The 23,283-nt window shown below is 33.4% G+C and overlaps 1 protein-coding gene across 1 annotated transcript in view; it reads left to right on the top strand.

The window, feature by feature from the left end:
• Window positions 1-13,591, top strand: part of LOC144435104 (guanine nucleotide-binding protein G(o) subunit alpha-like) — a 35,860-nt gene extending 22,269 nt beyond the window's left edge. Inside the window, exons 5-8 of the mRNA XM_078123662.1 lie at window positions 10,679-10,807; window positions 11,410-11,539; window positions 12,261-12,420; window positions 13,401-13,591. Coding sequence (XP_077979788.1) covers window positions 10,679-10,807; window positions 11,410-11,539; window positions 12,261-12,420; window positions 13,401-13,591 — 610 coding nt within the window. The remainder of the gene's footprint in view (window positions 1-10,678; window positions 10,808-11,409; window positions 11,540-12,260; window positions 12,421-13,400) is intronic.
• The last annotated feature ends 9,692 nt before the right edge of the window (window positions 13,592-23,283 follow it).

A 23,283-nucleotide genomic window follows, 5' to 3' on the forward strand; every position in this document is an offset into this window, starting at 1 on the left:
TAAAATCTCTGTAGCAAAAGGGATTCCCTCCGGGGAAAAACAAGCAAAAAGATTCGCGAAACTGAAGAAACGGTGTGGAGGTTGCCAACTAAGGTTCACTACCATCTAATGATGAACTTGTGTTATCATTTAGGTATGGATATTTTAAACAAAAACCTTCATGTTTGAAAGATGCATCATTTTTTTCAATGGGGGAGATCAGCTTCTGTTTCGTTTGTTTTCATTTGCAATTCTAGTGCTTTGTCCAATCAGAAAGGTGCGTGCCAACAATGATTAGCATGAATATCATGACATTCAAAGTCACACATCAGAAATGATGTTTTGTGTTTAAAAGTTGATCATCAAAAACAATTGATATCAGCATAAGTATTTGATAAAGAAAGGTATCATGTAAGCATAAATAGACATTGTAGATTTTATGATACAATATGTTTTCATTGTTAAAGGTGACTGGATAAAATGATATATAGGGGTCATTTCAATACTTGAGACAAGCAGTGACATGGAGTCTTTGTGTATCATGTATACTCAAACTGAATGGACAATATTGGACGCATGTCTGTATGTATGAAATACATAGATATTCACCAATATTCTCTGAGCTGCAGCAAATAGAAATAACATACAGGGTGTTGTTATTGAGACTTTAAATTTCAATAGGACAAGTATGTGTTGTGAGGAGTATGTTTACACAGACTGACGGAGGAATTTTGTTCTTTTAAAAAAAAAAAAAAATTTCATCATGCATATGTTATAACAAGATTGTAAAATGAGATAGTCTTTGATAGTTGAAACTTTGTATGTTATTTATATTTAGTTCTGGTAGAATACAGAGTCAATCTGACTAAATTCCATGCAGGAATTATACATCTAATTTCTTTACTTAGCTCTAGCGCTTTCTTATATTGTTGTTTATTTTTGACCCTTTTTTCCGGAAATGAGTGCCTCTTCCTACCAGAGTAAAAATAATCTAAAAAGCAAATAGCAATATATGAGGGAAAGAGAGGTAAATAAAGTAATTGAGTCTTCTTCCTACATCAGATTTTAACCAGCTTGACAGTGAGTATCATGGCGTATAGAATACTGTGAGAGTACATATGTGTAGAACGCTGTTTTGTGTTTTCCACAGACAAATGTCACTGAATGTGCATGGAATTCAGTCATCAAAAGTTATCATCATGCTATCGTTTACAAATTGAAAATAAAAACAAGAAACACAATATTTACAAAATGAAATAATGTAGATCACTATATCTGATATTCCATCATATTACCAGGTATTGCTGAATTTACCAGTCACTATGACACAGTTGTACCAATTACTCACTCTGAATTTACGGGAAGTAATTTAGCCCACAAAATTAACAACTTTCTCATCAGACTTGATGATTAAAATGAAAAATGATGGAAATAATGAAATGTTCCTCATCAGTCAGATGAGTTATTGCCAATATTGTTAGACAGTACCAAAGGCTACTATGTTTTATATTCTCATTTTCATTATCTCATTCTACACAATGGATTTCCCCCAATTTTGTTAGCGCCTGAAGGTGAAAAAGTATGACTGAAAAATGCCAGCCTGATAAAATAGTTTATCTTTTGAATAGGTTCTAATTGGTTGTAAATTGAATTGGTAGCAAAGTAGATGATGCTCATACATCATTATGTAAGGTAGTAAAATTATAGTAGGTGTAGTGATGTATCAATTTATAAACATCGAATTAAAGTTTAACTGATTACAATGTGTATGCCATTGGGTACCTTGATGTATCAACAGACATCGAATGAATGTTTAACTTAGTATACGTGTATCGATGCCTTGAGGCATCAACAGACAAGTGTTTTGTAGAATGGAATACTGCAGGTGATGAAAGTGAAATGTTGATACTGATAGTTTGATGTACACTGTCAACGTTAGATCACTTGTCAAGATGTTAATTGACCTGCAGGTGGTTTGTACTCAAAACACACCTGTTAGCCATGAAGACTTGAATTTACATTATGTAACATGACTGATTGTAACAAACATGTAAACTAAAACGATACTACAGCAGCTTATAATAAAACATTTTGAAATGTTGTTTTCACCATGGATAATTGCTACTTTCAACTCCAAATGTTACGTCAGGATTTTAGCACAATTGAACTGTAGAGCTTTAGGCATCGACAAATATCTATGTCTTTATGTTGTATGCATGCATGTATGCATATATCATATGTATGTATGTATGTATGTATGTATGTATGTATGTATATATCATATGTATGTATGTATGTATGTACATGTATGTATGTATATATCATATGTATGTATGTATGTATGTATGTATGTATGTATGTATGTATGTATGTATGTATGTAATATGTATGTATGTATGTATGTATGTATGTATGTATGGTATATGTGTGTATGTGTGTGTGTGTGTGTGTGAATATATGAGAGATGTTTTACACTGAAAAGTATATGCTCTCAGGATCTCATGAATATTCGGTGTGCAATTTGGATGTATTATTTCTGCTGATTCCCATGATGCAATAGCCCATAGCAAGCGCACATGATCAACTTGATGCTTCCCTGAAATCGCAAGTAATTGTAGGTGATGTAACGTGATGAAATAACTCTCCAGAACTCATTGTTTATGAAAATGTACTCTATTTCTTGGAGTGGCATTGTCATTAAATATTGCTCCGTTATAATCATTAAGTCCAAGTTCAATGCAATCTAATTAAAATTTCATGTAGGAATATGACTCAGTTGCTTCAATATTTACATCTAGTTTCTTCGTATACTGTCGTTTTATATTTATTTTGTTGTTAATTCCCCCGAGAGAAGGAGGCTATGATCATTCACAGAACAACGAAATTGAAAACAACTGACAATATATATAATGGAAATAGAGATAAGTAAAGCAATCAAGCCATTTTCCTACATTGAGTTCCTTGTTAATGTCAAACTAGAATTCTTCCTAGCTGTCAGTTATCCAGAATAATTCCAGAAAACTGCCTTTTTTTTTGTTTGAATCCGTTTGAGTTAAATGTAGTGCAAACTACATTTAATTAGTGCAATTAGGTTTGTGGATTTCCGTCCCATCTCACTTGTACAATGTGTGTGTATTTGATAGACAGCTAAATTAAATAGCTGTAGTCATGGCTGAGAAATGTCATTATCTATGGTTGAGTGATAGTCAATTAGTTAAGTGGTGAATGTTGACATTGGAGGATTTGTCAAAGCACAGATGGTAGGACTCTGTCACCTTTAGTCTAACAGGTACAAGTAACAAATTAATGATATAATGTGAAAGGAAATTATGGTACTAGAATACAGAAGCTATAGACACATCAGCAAATTTGAAAAGACTTTTGGTAATCTAACCCAACCTAGTTTTTCACCCATAAACTGTTTTTTAGGTCATTCCAAAAAAATATTGAAAAATTGGAAAATTGGAAAATTTTGCAAAGTAGTGAGAGAGGTAGTGAGGTTTGATGACATTATCAACATGTGATCAAAACAACATGGCAGAATACAGTGTAATAGTACTAATACACAATACCATCTGCATATCATATCGGAAAGTGCAAACGTCGATGAGAAATCTCTGTTGAGACATCTACATATATTGTAACAACCTGAACCAGACCCAAAAAAAATATTTAAAAAAAATAAAATAAAAAATAAAACATTCCCAACCTACACAACCTGTTTTGAAATTTGGCATAATTCAAAACACACAATCTTTTTTTTCCTTTGGCCTTAGCATTATTTATTTAATTGTTCATTTATTTTATTATTATTATTATAAAAACATACTACTGGGCATCTCAGCACATTGTGCAAAACTGAGGAATATTAGAAATTAGCAAACAAGGAAAGAAAATAACAACATTCACAAAGAGAAAATCACCAAATACATCATTGTTTAAACAGATATCCAAAAAATATTAAATATCAGAATGAAACAATGCAAGTATACATGACCATATAAAATAAATTACTTGAAATGATTTCTCAAAAAGTCTGTCTTTAGATTATGGTTTTTGTTTTTTTTAAATATCCCCAGTTTTTGCATTTCTTATTTCAGATAGGGGTGAATTCCAAAGGGAGGGATACTGAAAAAGCCTTCTGACCATAGATATGCCACGTAGTCGGACTAAAAATATGTTTTCAACTGAATGAAGATTAATTAATGTATATGTGCAGTATCATGCAAACCCTTATTTCAATAAAAAAATAAATAAAAATTTAAAAAAATTACAAATTTAAAAAAAAATTTTTTAAAAATTAAAAAATTAAAAAAACAAAACAAAAAACCCCAAACAAACCCATCTTTCAATTGAAAACTTGTCTGCTCTGTCATCAAACTTCATAAAATATGATCCATAGGATAACATTTTTTTTTACAGTATGTGAGTGTTTGCAAAGTTGTTCTATGGGCTTTAGACATGCATGAGTTGATTTAAACACTGATTATATTGAAAGACTTTGTGCTTTGTCTTTTCACTGACATTATCAGTAGTTATGTGTCATTGAACATAGTAGAGACAAAGTATTGAAATTTACGTATTCTCTTAGTGCTTTTCAACAATTAGATTAGGGAGAAACTATTTGGGAAAAAAATACATGTAATTGGAAGTACTTTTTATTAGAAATGTCAAGTTATGGTGAAATTAACACACACCAATGTCAGATTCTAATCAGTATTTTAGTTCATGTCCACATGTGAGTGTTTTAAGATTTACGTGTCCAAAATGTCATACTTACAGGTATATATGACTCAAATATAAGTCCTTCAAATTATCAATATTCAAAAATCAGACGATAAAAATATGACTCTGGAATTTGTATGTATAGTAATATAATATATGGGTTTTATACGTATTGCACAGTATTTGAATTCATTAATACAAAGTGCGTCTTTTCATTATTCATTGTTATCTTGTATAAATTTTACATTTCACACAAAACGCAAATGATTGATATTATGTAAATAATGAATCAATCTTTCTGCATGGTACAATTTCTACACAATTTGTGTTAGGGGCTTACATACAGTATGCAGACTTGTACATACATATATGTAGGGTGATCAATCAACATTAATCACAGTCAAATAGGTAAGCTGAAAAACATACAACATATGGATGTCATGTTTTAACATACCAGTATCTTTATTTCTCTCTGTACAGAAATACTTTGATTACCTTTGATACAATACAGTTTTAGGACACAACTTACCCTCACTATTTTCAATGCCATATGCAAAGCAGAACATTTTAGATTCAGTGAACCTCAGGAATGAATTTTATTGAAAATCAAAGTTGTTAGAATCTTTCCAAACTTTGCCACATTGAACCTTTTCTTCTGGTCCCTTTGAAATAATAGAAGAACTTTTGATCCATCTTGTGTTCAATGAAATTGACAATCTGTTATTTTCTCATAGAGTTACACAGTGCAGTATTCGACGGCCATATTGGATTCTAAAATAATAATAATAATAATAGTAATGATAATTTATTCGTAAAGAGTCGGTATCCACAGTCAAACATGTGAGCAAAAACACTTACTAAAAAAGTATACATAGATGACACTAAAATAAAAAAAATACCCAAAATTAGTAAAAGCTGTTAAATGAAATATTTGCAATATAAAAAAAAATGAAGTATGGTATATTGAAAATGTTAATAAAAATCTATTCTAAAAAAATGAGTTTTTAGTGACTTAAATTTTGTATCAGTTGACCTCTGTTTAAAAAATCTGTATAGTGACGCCTGATTCTTTTTTTTTAAATTTTAACTGAAAATGGGTGGGTACAAAAAAGTAACAGAAAAAAGTTTAAATAGTGTATTTCTAAGGCCGGCGTATTTCACGTTAATGTGATACATCCTACTACATGTATTACATGTTAAAAGACACACTGTTATCACACAAAGTTATCAAGTTTGTACAGTACTAGGATGACAATGGATTAGTGAAATGGCACAGTTGTGTTTTGACTAGATACCAAACTTAATAACCATGAAGTATATATTTGTCATGTTTACAACCTATTGTTTGACTTGTGAGTCCATTCTATTCTGTTCTGCTTGAACAGCCTGTGAATCATAGCCCCTGGCAACTGTAGCTGTATAAATCTATAGTTCTATCATTCATTGAACCATGTTGGTATCCAGACTACTACTATGATAGCTCAGTGTTGTATTCTTTAAGTATTCATATTTGGTCACGCTGAAATAATAACATGTTGAAAGCAAATTGTGAATAAGATCAAAGGAAAAATTTGGAGGGTACAGAATAAGACCGTAATCAAAACAAAACATACATTAAAACATAGAATTATTTTCAGTAAACTTTGAACTTTGACCTCTGGTACATTATATTCACAAAGTGTATTAGGAAGAATACAATTATTGATCCAGGCGTATTATTAAAAATGTATGAATTAGCATAATAATCGTTGGATTTCTTGGTCAATACCAATGACTTTTCCGCCCCTTGCACTCTGTTGTATGCATTCCCTTACTGTAGGTAGGCATGAGAATATGTCAACCTTCTTGTTTTGTATTCACCCACTAGTGTCAGATAAAATGTTATTGCAGGTACCCAGACTTGTATTTTGTTCATTTTAATTGAAGGTCATGGTTAGTGATGGATGGTTGTTTAGAAGGGGGTTGATGGTCACAGGTGGATTAATAAGATTGATCATGTGAAGAAAAAAAATGTTGCTTTTTTTAGTATGGCTATGTCAGCTGAGACATGGACATGTGATTCAGAACTCAACATGTGCTTTGGGACTGCTTGACTGCAGCACCAAACTAAATTTGTAAATCGAATGCAAGCTGTTACACTGAACAAGTAGATAGGGATACAAATCACTTTTTTGTAGTCTAAGAATGAATTTCAGATTAAAAATAACTTTAGTATCCATAAAATCCATCTTTGTATATAAAGTTATAACAAAAAGATTAGAATTCATCAAGGGATTGGTAAGGTACATGTTTAAATACAAGTAGTCAGCTGTACCTTGGCAGGTCAAAGGTCAGAGGTCAGGTTATGTCAATAGGATAGTTGGCTCAATGAAGTGGGGAGTGTTGGAATGAGAAATATGATCCTTTGTACAACCTGTTGGAATGTTATTCTCAGTATTACAATAGTCAAATAATGCAGTATAGGGTACTAGACTGAGTAGAGGTTAATTTGGCTATTTTGTGACTCTACCATTAATCAATGTAGGGTATGTATATATGGTAAAGAAAAAAAAATTACATAGAAGTCTGAGACCCTATGTTGATGTGAGTTCTTAGTTACTAGAAATTCCATGCATACCTGGCAAGTTTGCCACTGTAACTGTTCTGTTTGCCACTGTAACTGGGAAAGTTTTGTTACCTGACCTGCATGGAATGTGTTAGTATCCTAACTTTGTACATGCCAGTGCATTCACCTTGGTAATCTGCTCTCTCAACTGAGACAAACATTCATGTAATAAATAATAATAACTATTTAAAACCAAATATGCCATAAATAATTAAATGTTGGTCATTTTGTACATTTGGATGAGATTACAAGTCACTATGAGTACAAGTAAATGCGGAGTTATTTTTTACCGTGGTTTGAAACGAAACCCCCACCCCACTCCGGAAAATTCTATGTTTAAAGGGCCATGTTTCAATCCCAGGTCATCGCGTTAGTATTATCTTAATAACGATTACATGGGACCATTCTTTTTCTTGTTGACAAACTTTTTTCAATCACTCTGCCAGACAACTGGTTTTCACATCTAGATTTTAATCCTGAATTGAAGTTGGCCTTGCTTGTGGTGATCGAACATGATTGATAATGAAAATTTGTTTTTGAAGTAACTATAAAGAATTTTAAAAAGTGAAGGATTTCACGGACATTAAAAAAATGCCCTTTTTATACGCTTGGTTCTTGTGCACATGTTAGCTTACAGAAAGAATATAATATCTGTCTGGCCAAAAGATTCATTAATTTAAACATGTGCATATATCTGATCCCATGACAGAAAGTATGAATACATTTAGTCATGTTGTCTATTTGTGTACAGGTCAGGTAATTAGCGTGGTTGGTTTTTAACTGAAAATAGTATGCAGGCTGTGTGATTTATGAGTGGGCAGGGGTGCAACGGCTGGTCAGAGGGGAATAAGATAATGTGTGACATTGTTTAGGGCCATCAACAGAAAGAGTGTATTGTGTAGATGTGACGTGAAGTAAAACTGAATACGTACACGCTGTGTGTCTATGCTGTGTAAAGTTCAGACAACAAACACCTTGTTGTCCATTTCATCTGTTGTATATTATCTATGCGTATGTTGCAGGCACTCTGATACAAATACTAGTACAACAACAAAGACACACTAATATTAATACTATAAAAACCAGTTTCCAAAAGAGCTCATTTCAGTGTGACATATTCAACTGATAAGGTTGGGGGTTTTTTTGAGAGTCATTGTGTTCTGAGAGAGTAATATGTATTAAATTAACTGATAGCAGTTATACAGGTATCTAGGTCTTCTGAGCGTAATATCTATTTAATTAGTTATGAATAATTCCTGAATGAATATGCTCACAACCGTTCACCAAATTCAATTTAATGTTTCCTCTAAATTTCAGATATATGTAACATTGCTTATAATATCACCCTATTAAAAGTGTGCCTCATTGATATTAATTATTCCTGCACAGTGATAGCATACAATTTTATGTCATTGAATAATTGATGTGTCTTATCATGTAATATTCACAATTTGTTTCCCAGATGAAATATACACTGTTGAAATGGACTATATGCCTTGAGATAATTACTGTATTGTAATTATTGGTAACATGTATTTGGCCAGTGTATAATTAGCAATTAGTCTAATGACAACCAAAATGTACATTGTATCACTTTCAAATAAAAGTTACCTGTTGCTGGTTCCAAGATGTCTCTCCATACAACATCACATATTCTGTATATCAAAGCAGAGGGGGTTTGCATGCGCTTCTCAGGTGCTGGTTGTCACCTGATGTACCCTTTATTTATTTATTTTTAAAAACAGCTTTTCACCTGTCTTAGGTGATGTTTCTTTGTTTTAATAAAACCACTCATAATCAAAGAGGTCAACATCGTGTCTTTCCACCATTTCCTGATGGAAATGTTATTTCAAACAATACAGACAAAACAAGCCTAAATGTATATAAAGTGATATTGTCCAATGCGTCTGGCAGGGATTGAAATTAACTTTAAAGTTTCTATGGTACTCCCAGATGGCTACCAATTTCAGAAATTGGTAGCCATAGGACGTATGACGGTGACCAGTAGTCCCATATTCTTTAACTGAAAATCGAGTTCCTCTGTAGGATATACATGTATGTTTGCTATTAAAATACTTTCATGTCCGTAAATCTTCCATCCTTTAAATCATTGCATAATCAGTGGTAGGAGTTGCAAATTATGGTTGCCTCATGACAAGCATTGGTGGTAGTCTGTGGACACGGGACTACTATTTCTTTTGAGTCCTGTCATAGAACCAGAAAATTATACAACTATTGGTGAATATAAATTCAAAATACACTTGTAGGGTTTCAGCCATCGATCGTTACTCTCTATCCGTAAATTTTAAAAACTGGTTAGTTTATCGACACCACTGACACAGACATGGTAAATGATGGGAAAATAGAATTATATGAAACCACAAACTGTTATCAGATAGCTGATGTGGTCAGTGTAGTAACCACATGCATGAAGGATGTCTAAGTACCAGTACACTTTACATGTACAAAACATATGTTTTACTTTTCACAAAAAGCTGGAGACAGATCAATCAATATCTGACACTTCATTCAACTGATAATTTTAATGTTTTAGTTCTGTGACTTTGCATTGTTGTAGGCACAAAGTACATTTATTGCCCAAGATGGTATTAATGTACGTGCATGTCATGAAAGTATTCAAAATAGATAGCTGCTTTGTGTAAATAGTGGCACCATATAGTTAATTTTAATATAGCAAGACCATAATTCCTGCAGTAGTATTTCACTACATGCTATAATAGTGTCTCAAAAAAGAACAAAGAAGGGTGACTTATTTGCTTGAATGGTGCATCTATAGTAGTGCCTGTACTGCATGGAGCGGAAACCATAATGTCAACCAAGAAATCAAATTATAGTTATTTTTATAATGTGCCTGGGTTGTAATATTCTATTTCAGGTGCCAAGAATTGATATATCCTGTATTGTCTTACATTTAATCTTTCCATATTACAACATATTCTGTAGTGAAGTATCTTTCATCAAAAAGTAAAAAAAAAAAAAAAAAAAAAAACACTACAGCTCTGATCATATTTTCTATCCACCATTTTACAGTGATAATCATGTATATGCATATACATTTGATTGTTACTTCATGCTTAGAATAAGGAGTGTACATTGTTTTAACCCTTTCAGGACTAGAAACTTTCCCGCCAAAATTTTTGAACAAAAATTCTTGTTTCTCTGTAATTTTTGGAAAAAGATCAACTTTATTTTCGACCAGAATTCAAGAAATATTACTTCCCAATGAAGTAATATTCTTAAATTTTAGAAAATGTTCTTACAATCAAGTTTCTATTTATTCCAATGTCGTCTCTAGGAATGAAAGGGTTAATGTTATTGCATTATTTTTGTTTATTTTCTTCCTTCCAGTTATTTTGAAAGCATGGATAGGATTTGTGCACCCAAGTATGTACCTACAGCGACAGATGTACTCAGAGCCAGAGTACGGACAACTGGAATTATTGAAACACACTTCAAGATTAATGGGATTATTTTTAGGTAAGAAATGCATTTATCACCAGTTTAGTTTGGATGTAACAGTACAGCATTGCTATAATTTACCCATGACATATGGTATTAAATCAGATATGTCTACAGAGCCTACAGAATTTCACGATTACATCTGTCAGACCAATCTGAGCTACTAACAACTTGTAGCTCAATTGCACCACTAGAGGGCGCTGTTTGAAATTTCACTGTGAGAGATTAGTGACTTCGCTTTCATATTTCATTACAATTGTGATAACTTGCACATATTTTTGAAAATATCAAATTTGATGTTATTAAGATCATCAAACACTACATTTAAACATTTGAATGCAAGAATAAGTTGATTTTTTATATTGTTTACATTTGCTCAAATTAGCGAAAGGAGACCAGCAGAAAAACCAATGACACAAAAATATTTTATGATATACCATGAAATGTACACAGTACATTAAACAGTCTAAACAAACTAAATAAACTCAAGCATACAAAATAAACAATTAATTATAATTTTATAGACTGTATGATGTCATCTCCTGGCCATAATAATCAATTTCAAATACTTGAATTCATTGTTGATATTATCAATATGAAATGTTTTCCATTTTTATTAGGCTTTATGACGTTGGGGGGCAGAGGTCAGAGAGAAGGAAATGGATACAGTGTTTCGATGATGTTAGAGCATTGTTATTTGTTGCTGCCCTCAGTGGTTACGATATGACTTTATTTGAAGATCCTGAAATTGTAAGTATACTGGAAAAAAGTTACACAACTTGTTATACCATGCATAAGTCAAGTTGAACAAAAAATATGGAATTTATACCCTGATCATTCTACATCACGACAATGCATGTCTATCTGTTGTTTTTGAAATATTAGTCAAAATGTTGCCATTACTTTCCAAGATTTTTCTTTGATATTATTGGCACTGGTATGATTATATGTTATTTCCAATATTTTTCTTCATTCAGCTGGAAAATACTTGTGACCTGTGGGTTTTGTCGCTACGAGTTGCTTGACGTAGTGACAAAGTCCCCTTAGGTCGCTCACATTCCTTGGATGAATAAAGAAAAATATTTCGGAAGAACATGTAAATGTTTTGGGTGAATTGTTTCCTTGCACAAACTAAGTAATTACACCATGCATAAATCTTCACATAACACTCGTGGATCGTGGCCTACCAGGTACAGATTTGTACAGCTTGGTACATTGAAACACATTTGGTTCAGATCTTGGCCAATTTTTAGCCAATCAAAAACAACAAAACTGGACATCCGGAACACAATAAACAAGACAAAACGATGGAAATAGAGGTAAATAAGACATCTAGCTGCTTTCACCACATCAGATTTGAATCAGATTGGACTCCACTCTAACATTGGACCATCATTAGTTCTAAAGCATTAATTAACGAGTGAGTTTGATCTTTTTCTGACAATTTTATGTTGTGTTCTTTTCATTTCAGAACCGTCTACATGAAAGTCTAAGGCTATTCAATTCCATTGTTAATAATAGATTCTTTTCACATACTTGTATGATATTATTTTTAAACAAAGTGGACTTATTTCAAGAGAAAATTTTACAATCAGGCAGGCATCTTAGGTATTACTTTCCAGAATATCAAGGTTAGTAAATTTATAGCTTATAGCCAACAAGTTTTAGTATGCAAATGACATGATGAATATGTAAATATGATTCCAATTAGTTTTAGTATGCATATGACATGATGACTATCTAAATATGTGTTTCCAATTAGTTTTAGTATGCAAATGACATGATGAATATGTAAATTAATGAAGGAAAATGTAGTCAGAAGTGTTGGCATCTTAATGATACAAAAATATGGAAATCAATGTTGCCAAACAGTGGGTGGACTTGATTGAGCAACCCAGTCAATTCCACAGGGGTCACGACTGGCTTATGCTGTCGCATACTCGGGGTAGTTCACCTGACGAATCCAATCAAGTGTCAGCTGACAATGTTCACTTATTCAAATATGACATCTCCCGATAGATATCATAAAACTTGTACAGCTACTCTAAAATTATATTTCAACTCTTAGCTTCATATGCAAGGGCGTTATTTTGCTAATTTAAGTACATATAACAGATATATATTATAAACTTTCATATTACGTTTATCGCTCCCCACCGCCATGTTTGAGCTGCTATAACTGACAAAATCAGTCAGGCTATTTGGTTATCCCCGACAGAATGCGCGTGCATCATCCCCTTATCAAACAAGCATAAAAAACTGAACCAGTGTACACCGTGATAAACCGAGAGAGTCAATCAAGTCCACCCAGTGTTGGTATGCAAATTACATGATCAAAATAGAAATGTATAACGAGAAAAAATGTAAAAAATGGGTAATTGATGGTATTTGAAGTGAGAGACTAGAAGGAGAAAATGGTAAATATTTTATTTGAATAGTCTCAAGTGATTGAACACAAGGTAATCATACTAATGAAATATCAGTCAATGGATTTATACAATGTCAAATTTAATGAGACTGAGAAAAAAAAATATTTTAATGACTTTGGTACAAATCATTTTCCTCTGTTCAAGAAACATCATTAATCAACTATCCTTGTTGTCATGTCCAGGTCCTGACTGTGATGTGGACGCTTCAGCTAGATTTATACAGTACCAGTTTATGACACAGTGTAAGAATCCATCCAAAGTCATCTATCCACACTTCACCACGGCTACAGACACGACCAATGTCCAGGTAGTCTTTCAAGTCGTCATGGATACCATCATTAGAGAAAACTTGCATGCGGCATCTCTCTTATAGCAGATCAAATGATGGGATCTGATAATTTACTGATATGCTGCACAACTTCGAACTATTATTATTAGTAAACAGTGAATACAGATTTTCCATAAAGAGTGCCCTCTAGTGGGGAATTCAGATGTTGGATTATATCACTAGAGGGCGCTGTTTACGTTAGAGGTCTCTTGAGATATTTTATTTAAATTATGAAAAAAAGTACTGGACCTTCACTGCCTTGATGCAAGTACAAAAAATGAATACAAAGTATGTTATGCACTTTGGAATATTTATAAACTAAGGTAGATAATTATAAATTACAAAGCACTCTGTATGTCCATATTAAAGTCACTCCAGTCTGTAATGATAAACGTTCATTTCAATATAGCGTTCATTTCCAATGTTCATATCAATTGTAGAATGGTCATGACTAATTTTTTTCTTTTAAAAAGGGTGTCATATTGGACACTTCTGTATATGATTGACATGTGCTGTTTGGAGAAGTCTAAAGTGAAACCTGCTGCATGATTAGTATACTGTAATACGTCCTGTCATCACACACACACACAGGGTAGATAGTTATGCAGCATGCATACATATCATCACTGCCATGATCTCTTGCTGCTGATTGGTAGGCTGACATCATATGCAAATCATATGTAAAAAATTTTAGTACTAGAAGCTAATAACACTGCCGTGACTTGTTAATAAAGTCAGTAGCTGGGTAGAGAAACCTGTAGAGTAGTGCAAGGTATGGACACACGCACGCACACACACACACACACACACACACACACACACACACACACACACACACACACACAATATGGCATAGTAGTATTTGCTGAGTTCAAAGCTGTTTTGCAGTACTGCTTGTCTCTCAAAGAATTGTCCCCAGGGTGAAAATAATAAACATTGGATCACAGCACTGTACATGTTCAGTTTACAAGTTCATCTATTGAATCAGTTTCAGGCTTCTGCATACAAGCAGTCCAAGTTGATTAATGTGAGTGTTAACCTTGTTGTATTATCATTTGCATTTATGACCAACCAGAGAAATTGGATTTCTTGTCGTCGATACATTTTCTTGAAATTCCAAGACTGCTGTGGTACAAATATTATTACATGTAACAAATTGATTCAAATGTTAATTTGCACATGTACAATTGGTTGGGGATGAAAAGTGAAGAAATTTGCACTTTGATGTAAAGCCTGTCCTGATTGGATGTTAAAACTATTCAATGAACTGTGTAGCTGCTCATCAACCAATGACTAAAGCTGTCTTATCATTAGTGTAAATTTACACTACTGCATTCCATTTTCACCAAAGAGAATCCATTCAAACAACAAAGCAGAGAATTGTTTGATAGATAAATACAAAAGGAGCAATTTGTACATACCTTGGGATTCTTTGTACGCAGTTTTGTACACTTTATAGACATTTTTGTAACATTTAGAGAACAGCCAGAATTTCATAGACATATCTATGTGAGAAACACATAATTTTTACAGTATGGCCATGGAATGAACTATGACCCATGGATTCCACAATATGCAAATTAGCTATGGAATGAGAAACTCATTATATGGAATAGTGCTAATTATTGGTGCAAATTATGAAAATTGTTTGAAATTATTATAAGGATAAATACTGCAGAACATTTTGGTTGAGAATCTATCGTTGCTATTAATTGAGTACTTACGTGGTACCAAAGTCTTTTACAATATACCCTAGACTGTATTTCATTGTGTTGCTTTACCCTCACCGGGTTGACCGATGTGTGAGGGCGCCCCATCACTGCGTTCATTACAGACTAAACATACCCTACATCTTGTTGATTATAATGTTTAAAAACTTTCAGTTTCTAGTATGACATGGCAGTTTCCAAGGTTTGAATAAGTGTACAATTATTGTATGGTGATTATGAATCAAGGTCCTGATAGATTAAAATGATACTTTTGAAATAATGAGAGATAATTCTGAAAAAGGTTTTGTTTCAAAATATGATGGATCTGAAATGATAATCTGAAAATGGACGTGGTGGAGTTTGTATTGACTGCCATGTCGGAGGTAACCATGCAGTACATTTATTATACAGAGGGAGCCAGTGAACCGATCAATGGATCTGATTGAGTTTAAACTCCTGAATGAATTTCCATATTTGCAGTTGTACCAGTTTGTTGCAGACTGTCACTCAAATCACATCATTTGACTTGCTAACATCTAGACTCTGTCACAGTCCTCGGAGCATCACTAAAAGGGATGTTTTGTTTATACTGATATCTACCGCATAATTGTACTTGAATATCCTTATATACTGTAGGCCCTCATTGACTACATTTGGCTAATCATTCGTTGATGGGTTACTGCAATGCTCCATGTTATTGCGATGCCCCAAAGATTGCAGTAACATGTCAATGAATGATTAGCCCTATGTAGTCAATGAGGGCCCACAGTACAACGATATTCAAGTGCAATTATGCTGTAGGTATCGGTACCTACAAAATAACCCTTTTAGCGATGCTCCAAGGACTGTGAGAGAGTGTAGCTAACGTCATATATGATGGCTTTAAACTGTCAGCTATCATATGAGAAAAAAGAATCAATATTTTGAATCCAGTAATCTTGTTGCCAATGATGTTGACAACATTTTTAAAAATTGTATTTCAGTAATAACAACAGTGCATGGTTACAATAATCTTTTGATGTTGTAATATATGAACATATTCATAGAATAATGTACCACACCTGATACTAAAGTGTTGGTCATATTCAGTCAGCCATTGCTTACAGTTAGAACTCAGGTTGTTTGACCTCTGGTTGACCTTTACTACAGAGGTAGACATGCTCTGATGGTTTATTACTCCATTCCTCATGTGCAGTAGAACATATCCAATAAACTTAAGAATGCAGGTATGTCAAATAAACTAGATGAAATCTTATACATAAACATTAGTGTACAGAATACACTCCAGTGGGAAAATCAATGATTTTGATACAAAAATTGTAAATATCTTTTTTTCACAAATATTGCATGTACCGTAACAGTGTGTTTTTTAATTGTCATGCTGCATTTTTAGATTGTACATGCAATGTCAAATTTGACAAAAAGAATATCAGACTTTATGATCGACCAACTGTGATGTTGTATCCGTAGAACTTTACTATAAATCACGCCCTCTAGTGGTGACAAGCTGTAAACAGTTCATGTGAATCCTGATATAAACAGAAAAGTAATTAAAGTCCGTATGATAGCAGTTCGATTTCATTTATTTCTCAAATATAAGGTGATTTTTCTACTGTCGACGTAACTATTGACTGAAATGAATTATATGGGCAACTTTTAAGGATCATCAAATTTTGTCCATTTCACAGGGTCGCACAATTTATTGCACTGTGTTTGTCATTGTCAATTTCAGAGGGTGATATATCCCACCAAGTATTACACTACGTTTGTTATTGTTAATTTCACCATAGATCCTACACGTTTCCTGTAGGGTCTAGGATTTCACAGGGTGATATATCCCACAATGTATTGCACTATATTTGTTATTGTCAATTTCAGAAGGTGATATCCCACAATGCATTGTACCAAATTTGTCATTGTCAATTTCACAGTGATGTATTACAGTTTGTCAATTTCAGGTGATATCCCACAATGCATTGCACCAAATTTGTCATTGTCAATTTCACAGTGATGTATTAGTTTGTCAATTTCAGAGGGTGATATCCCACAATGCATTGTACCATATTTGTATCTCAATGCATCACACTACGTTTGTTATTGTCAATTTCAGAGGGTAATATCCCACAATGCATCACACTATATTTGTCAATATCAATTTCACAGGTCCCATAATATAATTGCACCTAAATTTTGTCATATCCAGCATTCTTGCAGTCATTTCGAGATGTTCATTTTAGTGTAATATCAACATGTCTACAGCTGTCAGGGTCTGGAAGTCTAGAACTAGAACTTGACATCACAAGTAAATACCTACATGCTTTCACTTTGAAAAACATCATACATGATTGATACATGGATGGATGGACATGATTTCGTGTTAGCAGCTTGGAATGCTGATAGTTAGTATTTTCTTTCCTCCAATTGGATATTTTATATAGAACATAGACTGTAATTTATGTCATGACGCACCGCCCTCAGTGGTCTCGATCTGAAGGAGTTGAACGATGTGTGAGGGCACCTGGACATGGCGTAACTTTCAGACTAAATAGAATATATTGAGAGTGGTTCTTATGTTTGTATATACTTGCATGCAAGATCACTATTGTGTTGTTAATTGTGTGTTTTAACTGATTTTCTATCAACTGTTTTACAAAATGTACAGAATTTTATTGATCTTGTAAAGTTTGAATTTGTGAGTTTATTTTATCAGCTATTTTGATTAAAGAATTTATTGATGATTATTAAAATGTTTGTATGTATGTATGTATGTATGTATGTGTGTGTGTATGTTTGTATGTATGTATGTATGTATGTATGTATGTATGTATGTATGTATGTGTGTGTGTGTGTGTGTGTGTATGCATGCATGTGTTTGGTGTGTATGTGTGTATGCATGCATGTGTGTGTATTCATGCATGGATGTATGTATATATGTCCATCTGTCCGATGCAAATTCTAGTGCCAAGATGGGAGTTCCAGTGTCAATTATGGGCCAAAAGTCCAGTGAATAGTTGCACATATGTAAAGGCCCAAATGACCAAGAAGTAATATCGGCCCTGGTTCAAAGAAAGTGGTATTAAAAGTAAAACATTGACTGCAATTGGACAACAGAACACGATCCTAATGTCCTTCCAGGTGGTGTCCATTGGGAGTAATCAGTCATCTTCAATACAGACTGAAAGGGAAGGCATAAATGCAAACATTTCTTTTATGTTTACTATAAGATTACTATAAGCATTAAGATATAGTGTTATGATACTATTGTGACCCCCCCTCCAAAAAAGTACTACGGCTGGGTTAGATTAATACCATTAGTTCACTGACACTAACAAGACATCATAAATAATATGAACATGCCAATTGTGGTAAGAATAGGTAAAATCTACCCAAGTTCATCTGTAATTTTATCAGGCTTCCCTACCAGTGTTTTTGTTAAGGTTGGTAAGTAGGCAATATCTATCCAAGTCCCCTGGTCGGTTCCCAACCAAAATTATGGTACATGGTATGACAAAACCTAGGCCAGTTTTATCAGATTTCCACCTTTCTGTCACCAGGATTCCACCAACATCAGCAAAAACACTGATACAATGTCTCAGTGAAGGTCAACAAACCACATTACAAGTTCTACCACTGGGTACAGGACAAATTATCAATTTTGTTCTATTTTCCAGATTTCTAATATTATTTTCTCTATATTTCAAATAAAGTTGCCACCATAACTATTGTTTCCTCTCACTGTTTTTTCCTATTGGATCAGTAGATGTTTACACTCACTGCTAATGTGTTAATTGGGCAAATAGCCCACAAGAGTTTGTTCTAGGATTAGCAATCTACTAATTGATGCAATTGTTGGTAAACTCTGATTAAAGACAGTTATAAAGTAGGAAATAGGAAAAAAAACAGTGAGAGGAAACAATACTTATGGTGGCAATATTTATTTGAAATATAGAGAAAATAATATTAGAAATCTGGAAAATCGATTATTTGTCCTGTACCCTGTGGTTCTACATACAGTAAATGACACACAATCATACATACACAACAGATAACCTTGTAAACACTGCTAATAAGTTTTATTTTGATCATTGTAACTGGACACATTTGAAAACCTGTCACAAGAAAATACTGTACTTGGATTACAATGCCATTACTGACATGCAAACCACTGTTAGAACACAGTCCCAAAGATTAACAACATTCTCATAGCATCCAATAAATTAGTTTTTGCTACTGAAATTATCTCTTCTTCGTTCACTTTTTTTAAAAACTTTTTGGTCACATGTTTTTAAAGTTATGACAAGAATACGACTTTTGGAGTGGGGACTAGGAGTATTGCGAGTCTTGAAAACTAGGCATTGCCAGTTAAACTTCGGATCATAATTCTCGGTACCTGCGATAGTATTTTACCTCATAATAGAGGGTCAAAATAGAACAAGAAGGTCAACTTATTTTCATGCATGCCTACAGTAATCCATGTGAATAGAGCAGAAGTGATGGTTGTCAACCAAAAAATTGAATGCTCATTATTTTTAAGATGAGCCAAGGCAGTAATATTCTATTGCTGGTATCGAGAATTTGAATGGTGATTTGAGGCCAAACAACAACAATAAATAGTTATACATCAAATGCCGCAATATCACTTTTCTAAGCTGCTAACTAAAGGTACACTTTAAATTGGAAGGCTTGCTTTAAAAAGAACTGAAAACTTTGGTCTTGTATTTTTTTTGGCCTAGGAGAATCCTGTAAGAGGATTTTGATGTCTATCTATTTACTGCAATAAGTCACTTCAAGCCACTCTTAAAGCATACTTTTATACGCCATATTTCGGTTACCAAACAAATGACAGATTTCATGGTTTGGTCACTAGGCGTGTTATCTGCAAACTGTTTCTGGATCAGAAGTGTGGGCCAGAAAGTTGAGTACTGTAGCATAAAGTAAGCAGACACAAAGTTACCACTCATTTTCTATGATGTTCTCCCTGTATTTTTTTTATTACCAGTAATCAAAACATGGCTAACCACGACTGTAATGCTCTTTTACACATATTTTGTTATACTATCTGTACTGTAATAGTGTATATTCTGTTATACTACTGCCTGTATAGCCATACTATCAGCAACCGTGACCAAGTCTTAAACCCTCACGGTGACAAATCTGGGACGCCCTCTTATGATCCTTGCATGCGAAATGGCTGGAACTTCAGTTACTGGAATACAGCGTATTGCACGACTATCAGAGACACATGTTATGTAAGACTACTATGTACACCATGGTATTTTATACTGCCACTTACTCTACATGTATAGCTACCTTAACATAAGTGACAAAACCTAGATTTGAAAGACCCGAGATAATCCTGTGTTCCATCACACTCCCCAGTCTAGTACAAACATAAAGGTACCATTTAGACCCATGGATCAAAAATACAAATAGTCTCTATAAAAATCACCAATACCTCAACAAGTTACCTCGACTGTAATAACTCTATACAATTTGTTCGCTGGAAAAACTTTTCATCTATCTTAATTAGTATTAAAGGTAAGCTTATAGATTCTAAAAATATTAGACACAGATACAGGGAGATATTCACTGCCTGTATATCTATATGAAGTTATATCAGACACATATACAGGGAGATATTCACTGCCTGTATATCTATATGAAGTTATATCAGACACATATACAGGGAGATATTCACTGCCTGCATATCTATATGAAGTTATATCAGACACAGATACAGGGAGATATTCACTGCCTGTATATCCATAATCTATATGAAGTTATATCAGACACAGATACAGGGAGATATTCACTGCCTGCATATCTATATGAAATTATATCAGACACAGCTAGATACACAGGGAGATATTCACTGCCTGCATATCTATATGAAGTTATATCAGACACCGATACAGGGAGATATTCACTGCCTGTATATCTATATGAAATTATATCAGACACAGCTAGATACACAGGGAGATATTCACTGCCTGCATATCTATATGAAGTTATATCAGACACAGTTAGATACACAGGGAGATATTCACTGCCTGTGTATCTATATGAAATTATATCAGACACACACACAGGGAGATATTCATTGTATATCTATACAAAGTTATCAGACACAGATACAGGGGGATATTGTCTGTATATATCTATATGAAATTACCAGACACACACAGGGAGATATTCATTGTATATATCTCTATATGAATTTACCAGACACAGATACACAGGGAGATATTCATTGTATATATCTATATAAAGTTATCAGACACAAATACAGGGAGATATTCATTGTCTGTTTACATCTAAACACAGTGATCAATCATTTGATATACAAGCTACAAAAATAAGATTATGAGTAGTCACTTATTAACTGTGTTGTAACCTAACATTATCTGTATGGGCTACATGTATTATCAGTATGGGCCATATGTATTATCAGTATGGGCCATATGTATTATCAGTATGGGCTACATGTATTATCAGTATGGGCCATATGTATTATCAGTATGGGCCATATGTATTATCAGTATGGGCCATATGTATTATCAGTATGGGCCATATGTATTCAGTATGGGCCATATGTATTATCAGTATGGGCTACATGTATTATCAGTATGGGCCATATGTATTATCAGTATGGGCCATATGTATTATCAGTATGGGCTACATGTATTATCAGTATGGGCCATATGTATTATCAGTATGGGCCATATGTATTATCAGTATGGGCCATATGTATTATCAGTATGGGCTACATGTATTATCAGTATGGGCCATATGTATTATCAGTATGGGCCATATGTATTATCAGTATGGGCTACATGTATTATCAGTATGACCTATGAGTTATGATGACTCATTGAAGGATTTAACTCCTTCCAGCTAATAACCCAAGAATTATTTACAATTGTAAAGGTTCTAAACAACACGTTTATATGACAAAGACTGGTTAAAAATCAAACTGGAAGAAAAACAAGTTTTGTTGTGAATGAAATCCAACATAGAACAAGCTAAAAAAAAAAAAAAAAAAAAAAAATCCAGGTAGCTTTCATCTTGTACCCGATTAGAGAGGAAAATCTTGGATCTTTTACCAAAAAAATTTACAAAATGTTTCAAAAAATGATAACTGCAGTTAGAACCAAAAATTGTAACCATTAGATGTCCAGATTTACTTCTGACTAAATAAACTAACATGACTTTTTAAAAATCACAAAATAGCAAAAATGTACCCTGTCTACATTACAGATCTGTGATTCTGCTTTGCTTTTCATTATCCGCTTGCAATAGCATCAGCGTCAACCCATTATTGTTGTTTTAAATAGACACTCAAACTGATTGGTTACAATGGGGAGTGATAACACTCCGTGAGACTATTTGACTATATTCAAATGAAGTCATTATGTAAATGTACACGCAGTGTATATTCACATGAAGTCATTAATATGTAAATGTAAATGAACACCATACTTAGTATTGACATAATTTACATACACGCTAAAATAATGCAAATTTCTACAAACAGGCATGCTGATAATGGCCACTGGGGCCACGCTAAATGAACAAATTGATGCTGGTACTATTCACACTGTTACAAGTGGAAAGGGAAGGATGAAGCAGCAGCAGCAGATCCACGAGGTAGACAGGCTAGAAAAACTGTTGAATTCAATTCAAAAACTTGTGATTTCTATGTGTAATCAGTTAACTTTTTAGTCTCATAACAGCAATGAAATGTTATGACAAGTCAGACTGTATATACTTGTATATAAAAAGTATACCAAAAAAAAACAAAGATTTCCATCACAAAAGGCAGTTTTTATTAACATAAGAAATCAATCCTGTGAGCAAATAATTGATCTTGATTACACGATATTAGTACTCATTTTTTTTAAATTAATGTCGTTCTGGTTACAAATATTTGTAGCTTAGCATATAAGGAAGAAAATGACTGAGTGAGCTTAAATTGTTATTGCTTCAAGACGTAAAGTAAAAGTGACTGTAAAAACCAAATAGTTTTTG

The sequence above is a fragment of the Glandiceps talaboti genome, chromosome 5 (assembly GCF_964340395.1).
Source record: "Glandiceps talaboti chromosome 5, keGlaTala1.1, whole genome shotgun sequence".
Lineage (NCBI taxonomy): Eukaryota > Metazoa > Hemichordata > Enteropneusta > Spengelidae > Glandiceps > Glandiceps talaboti.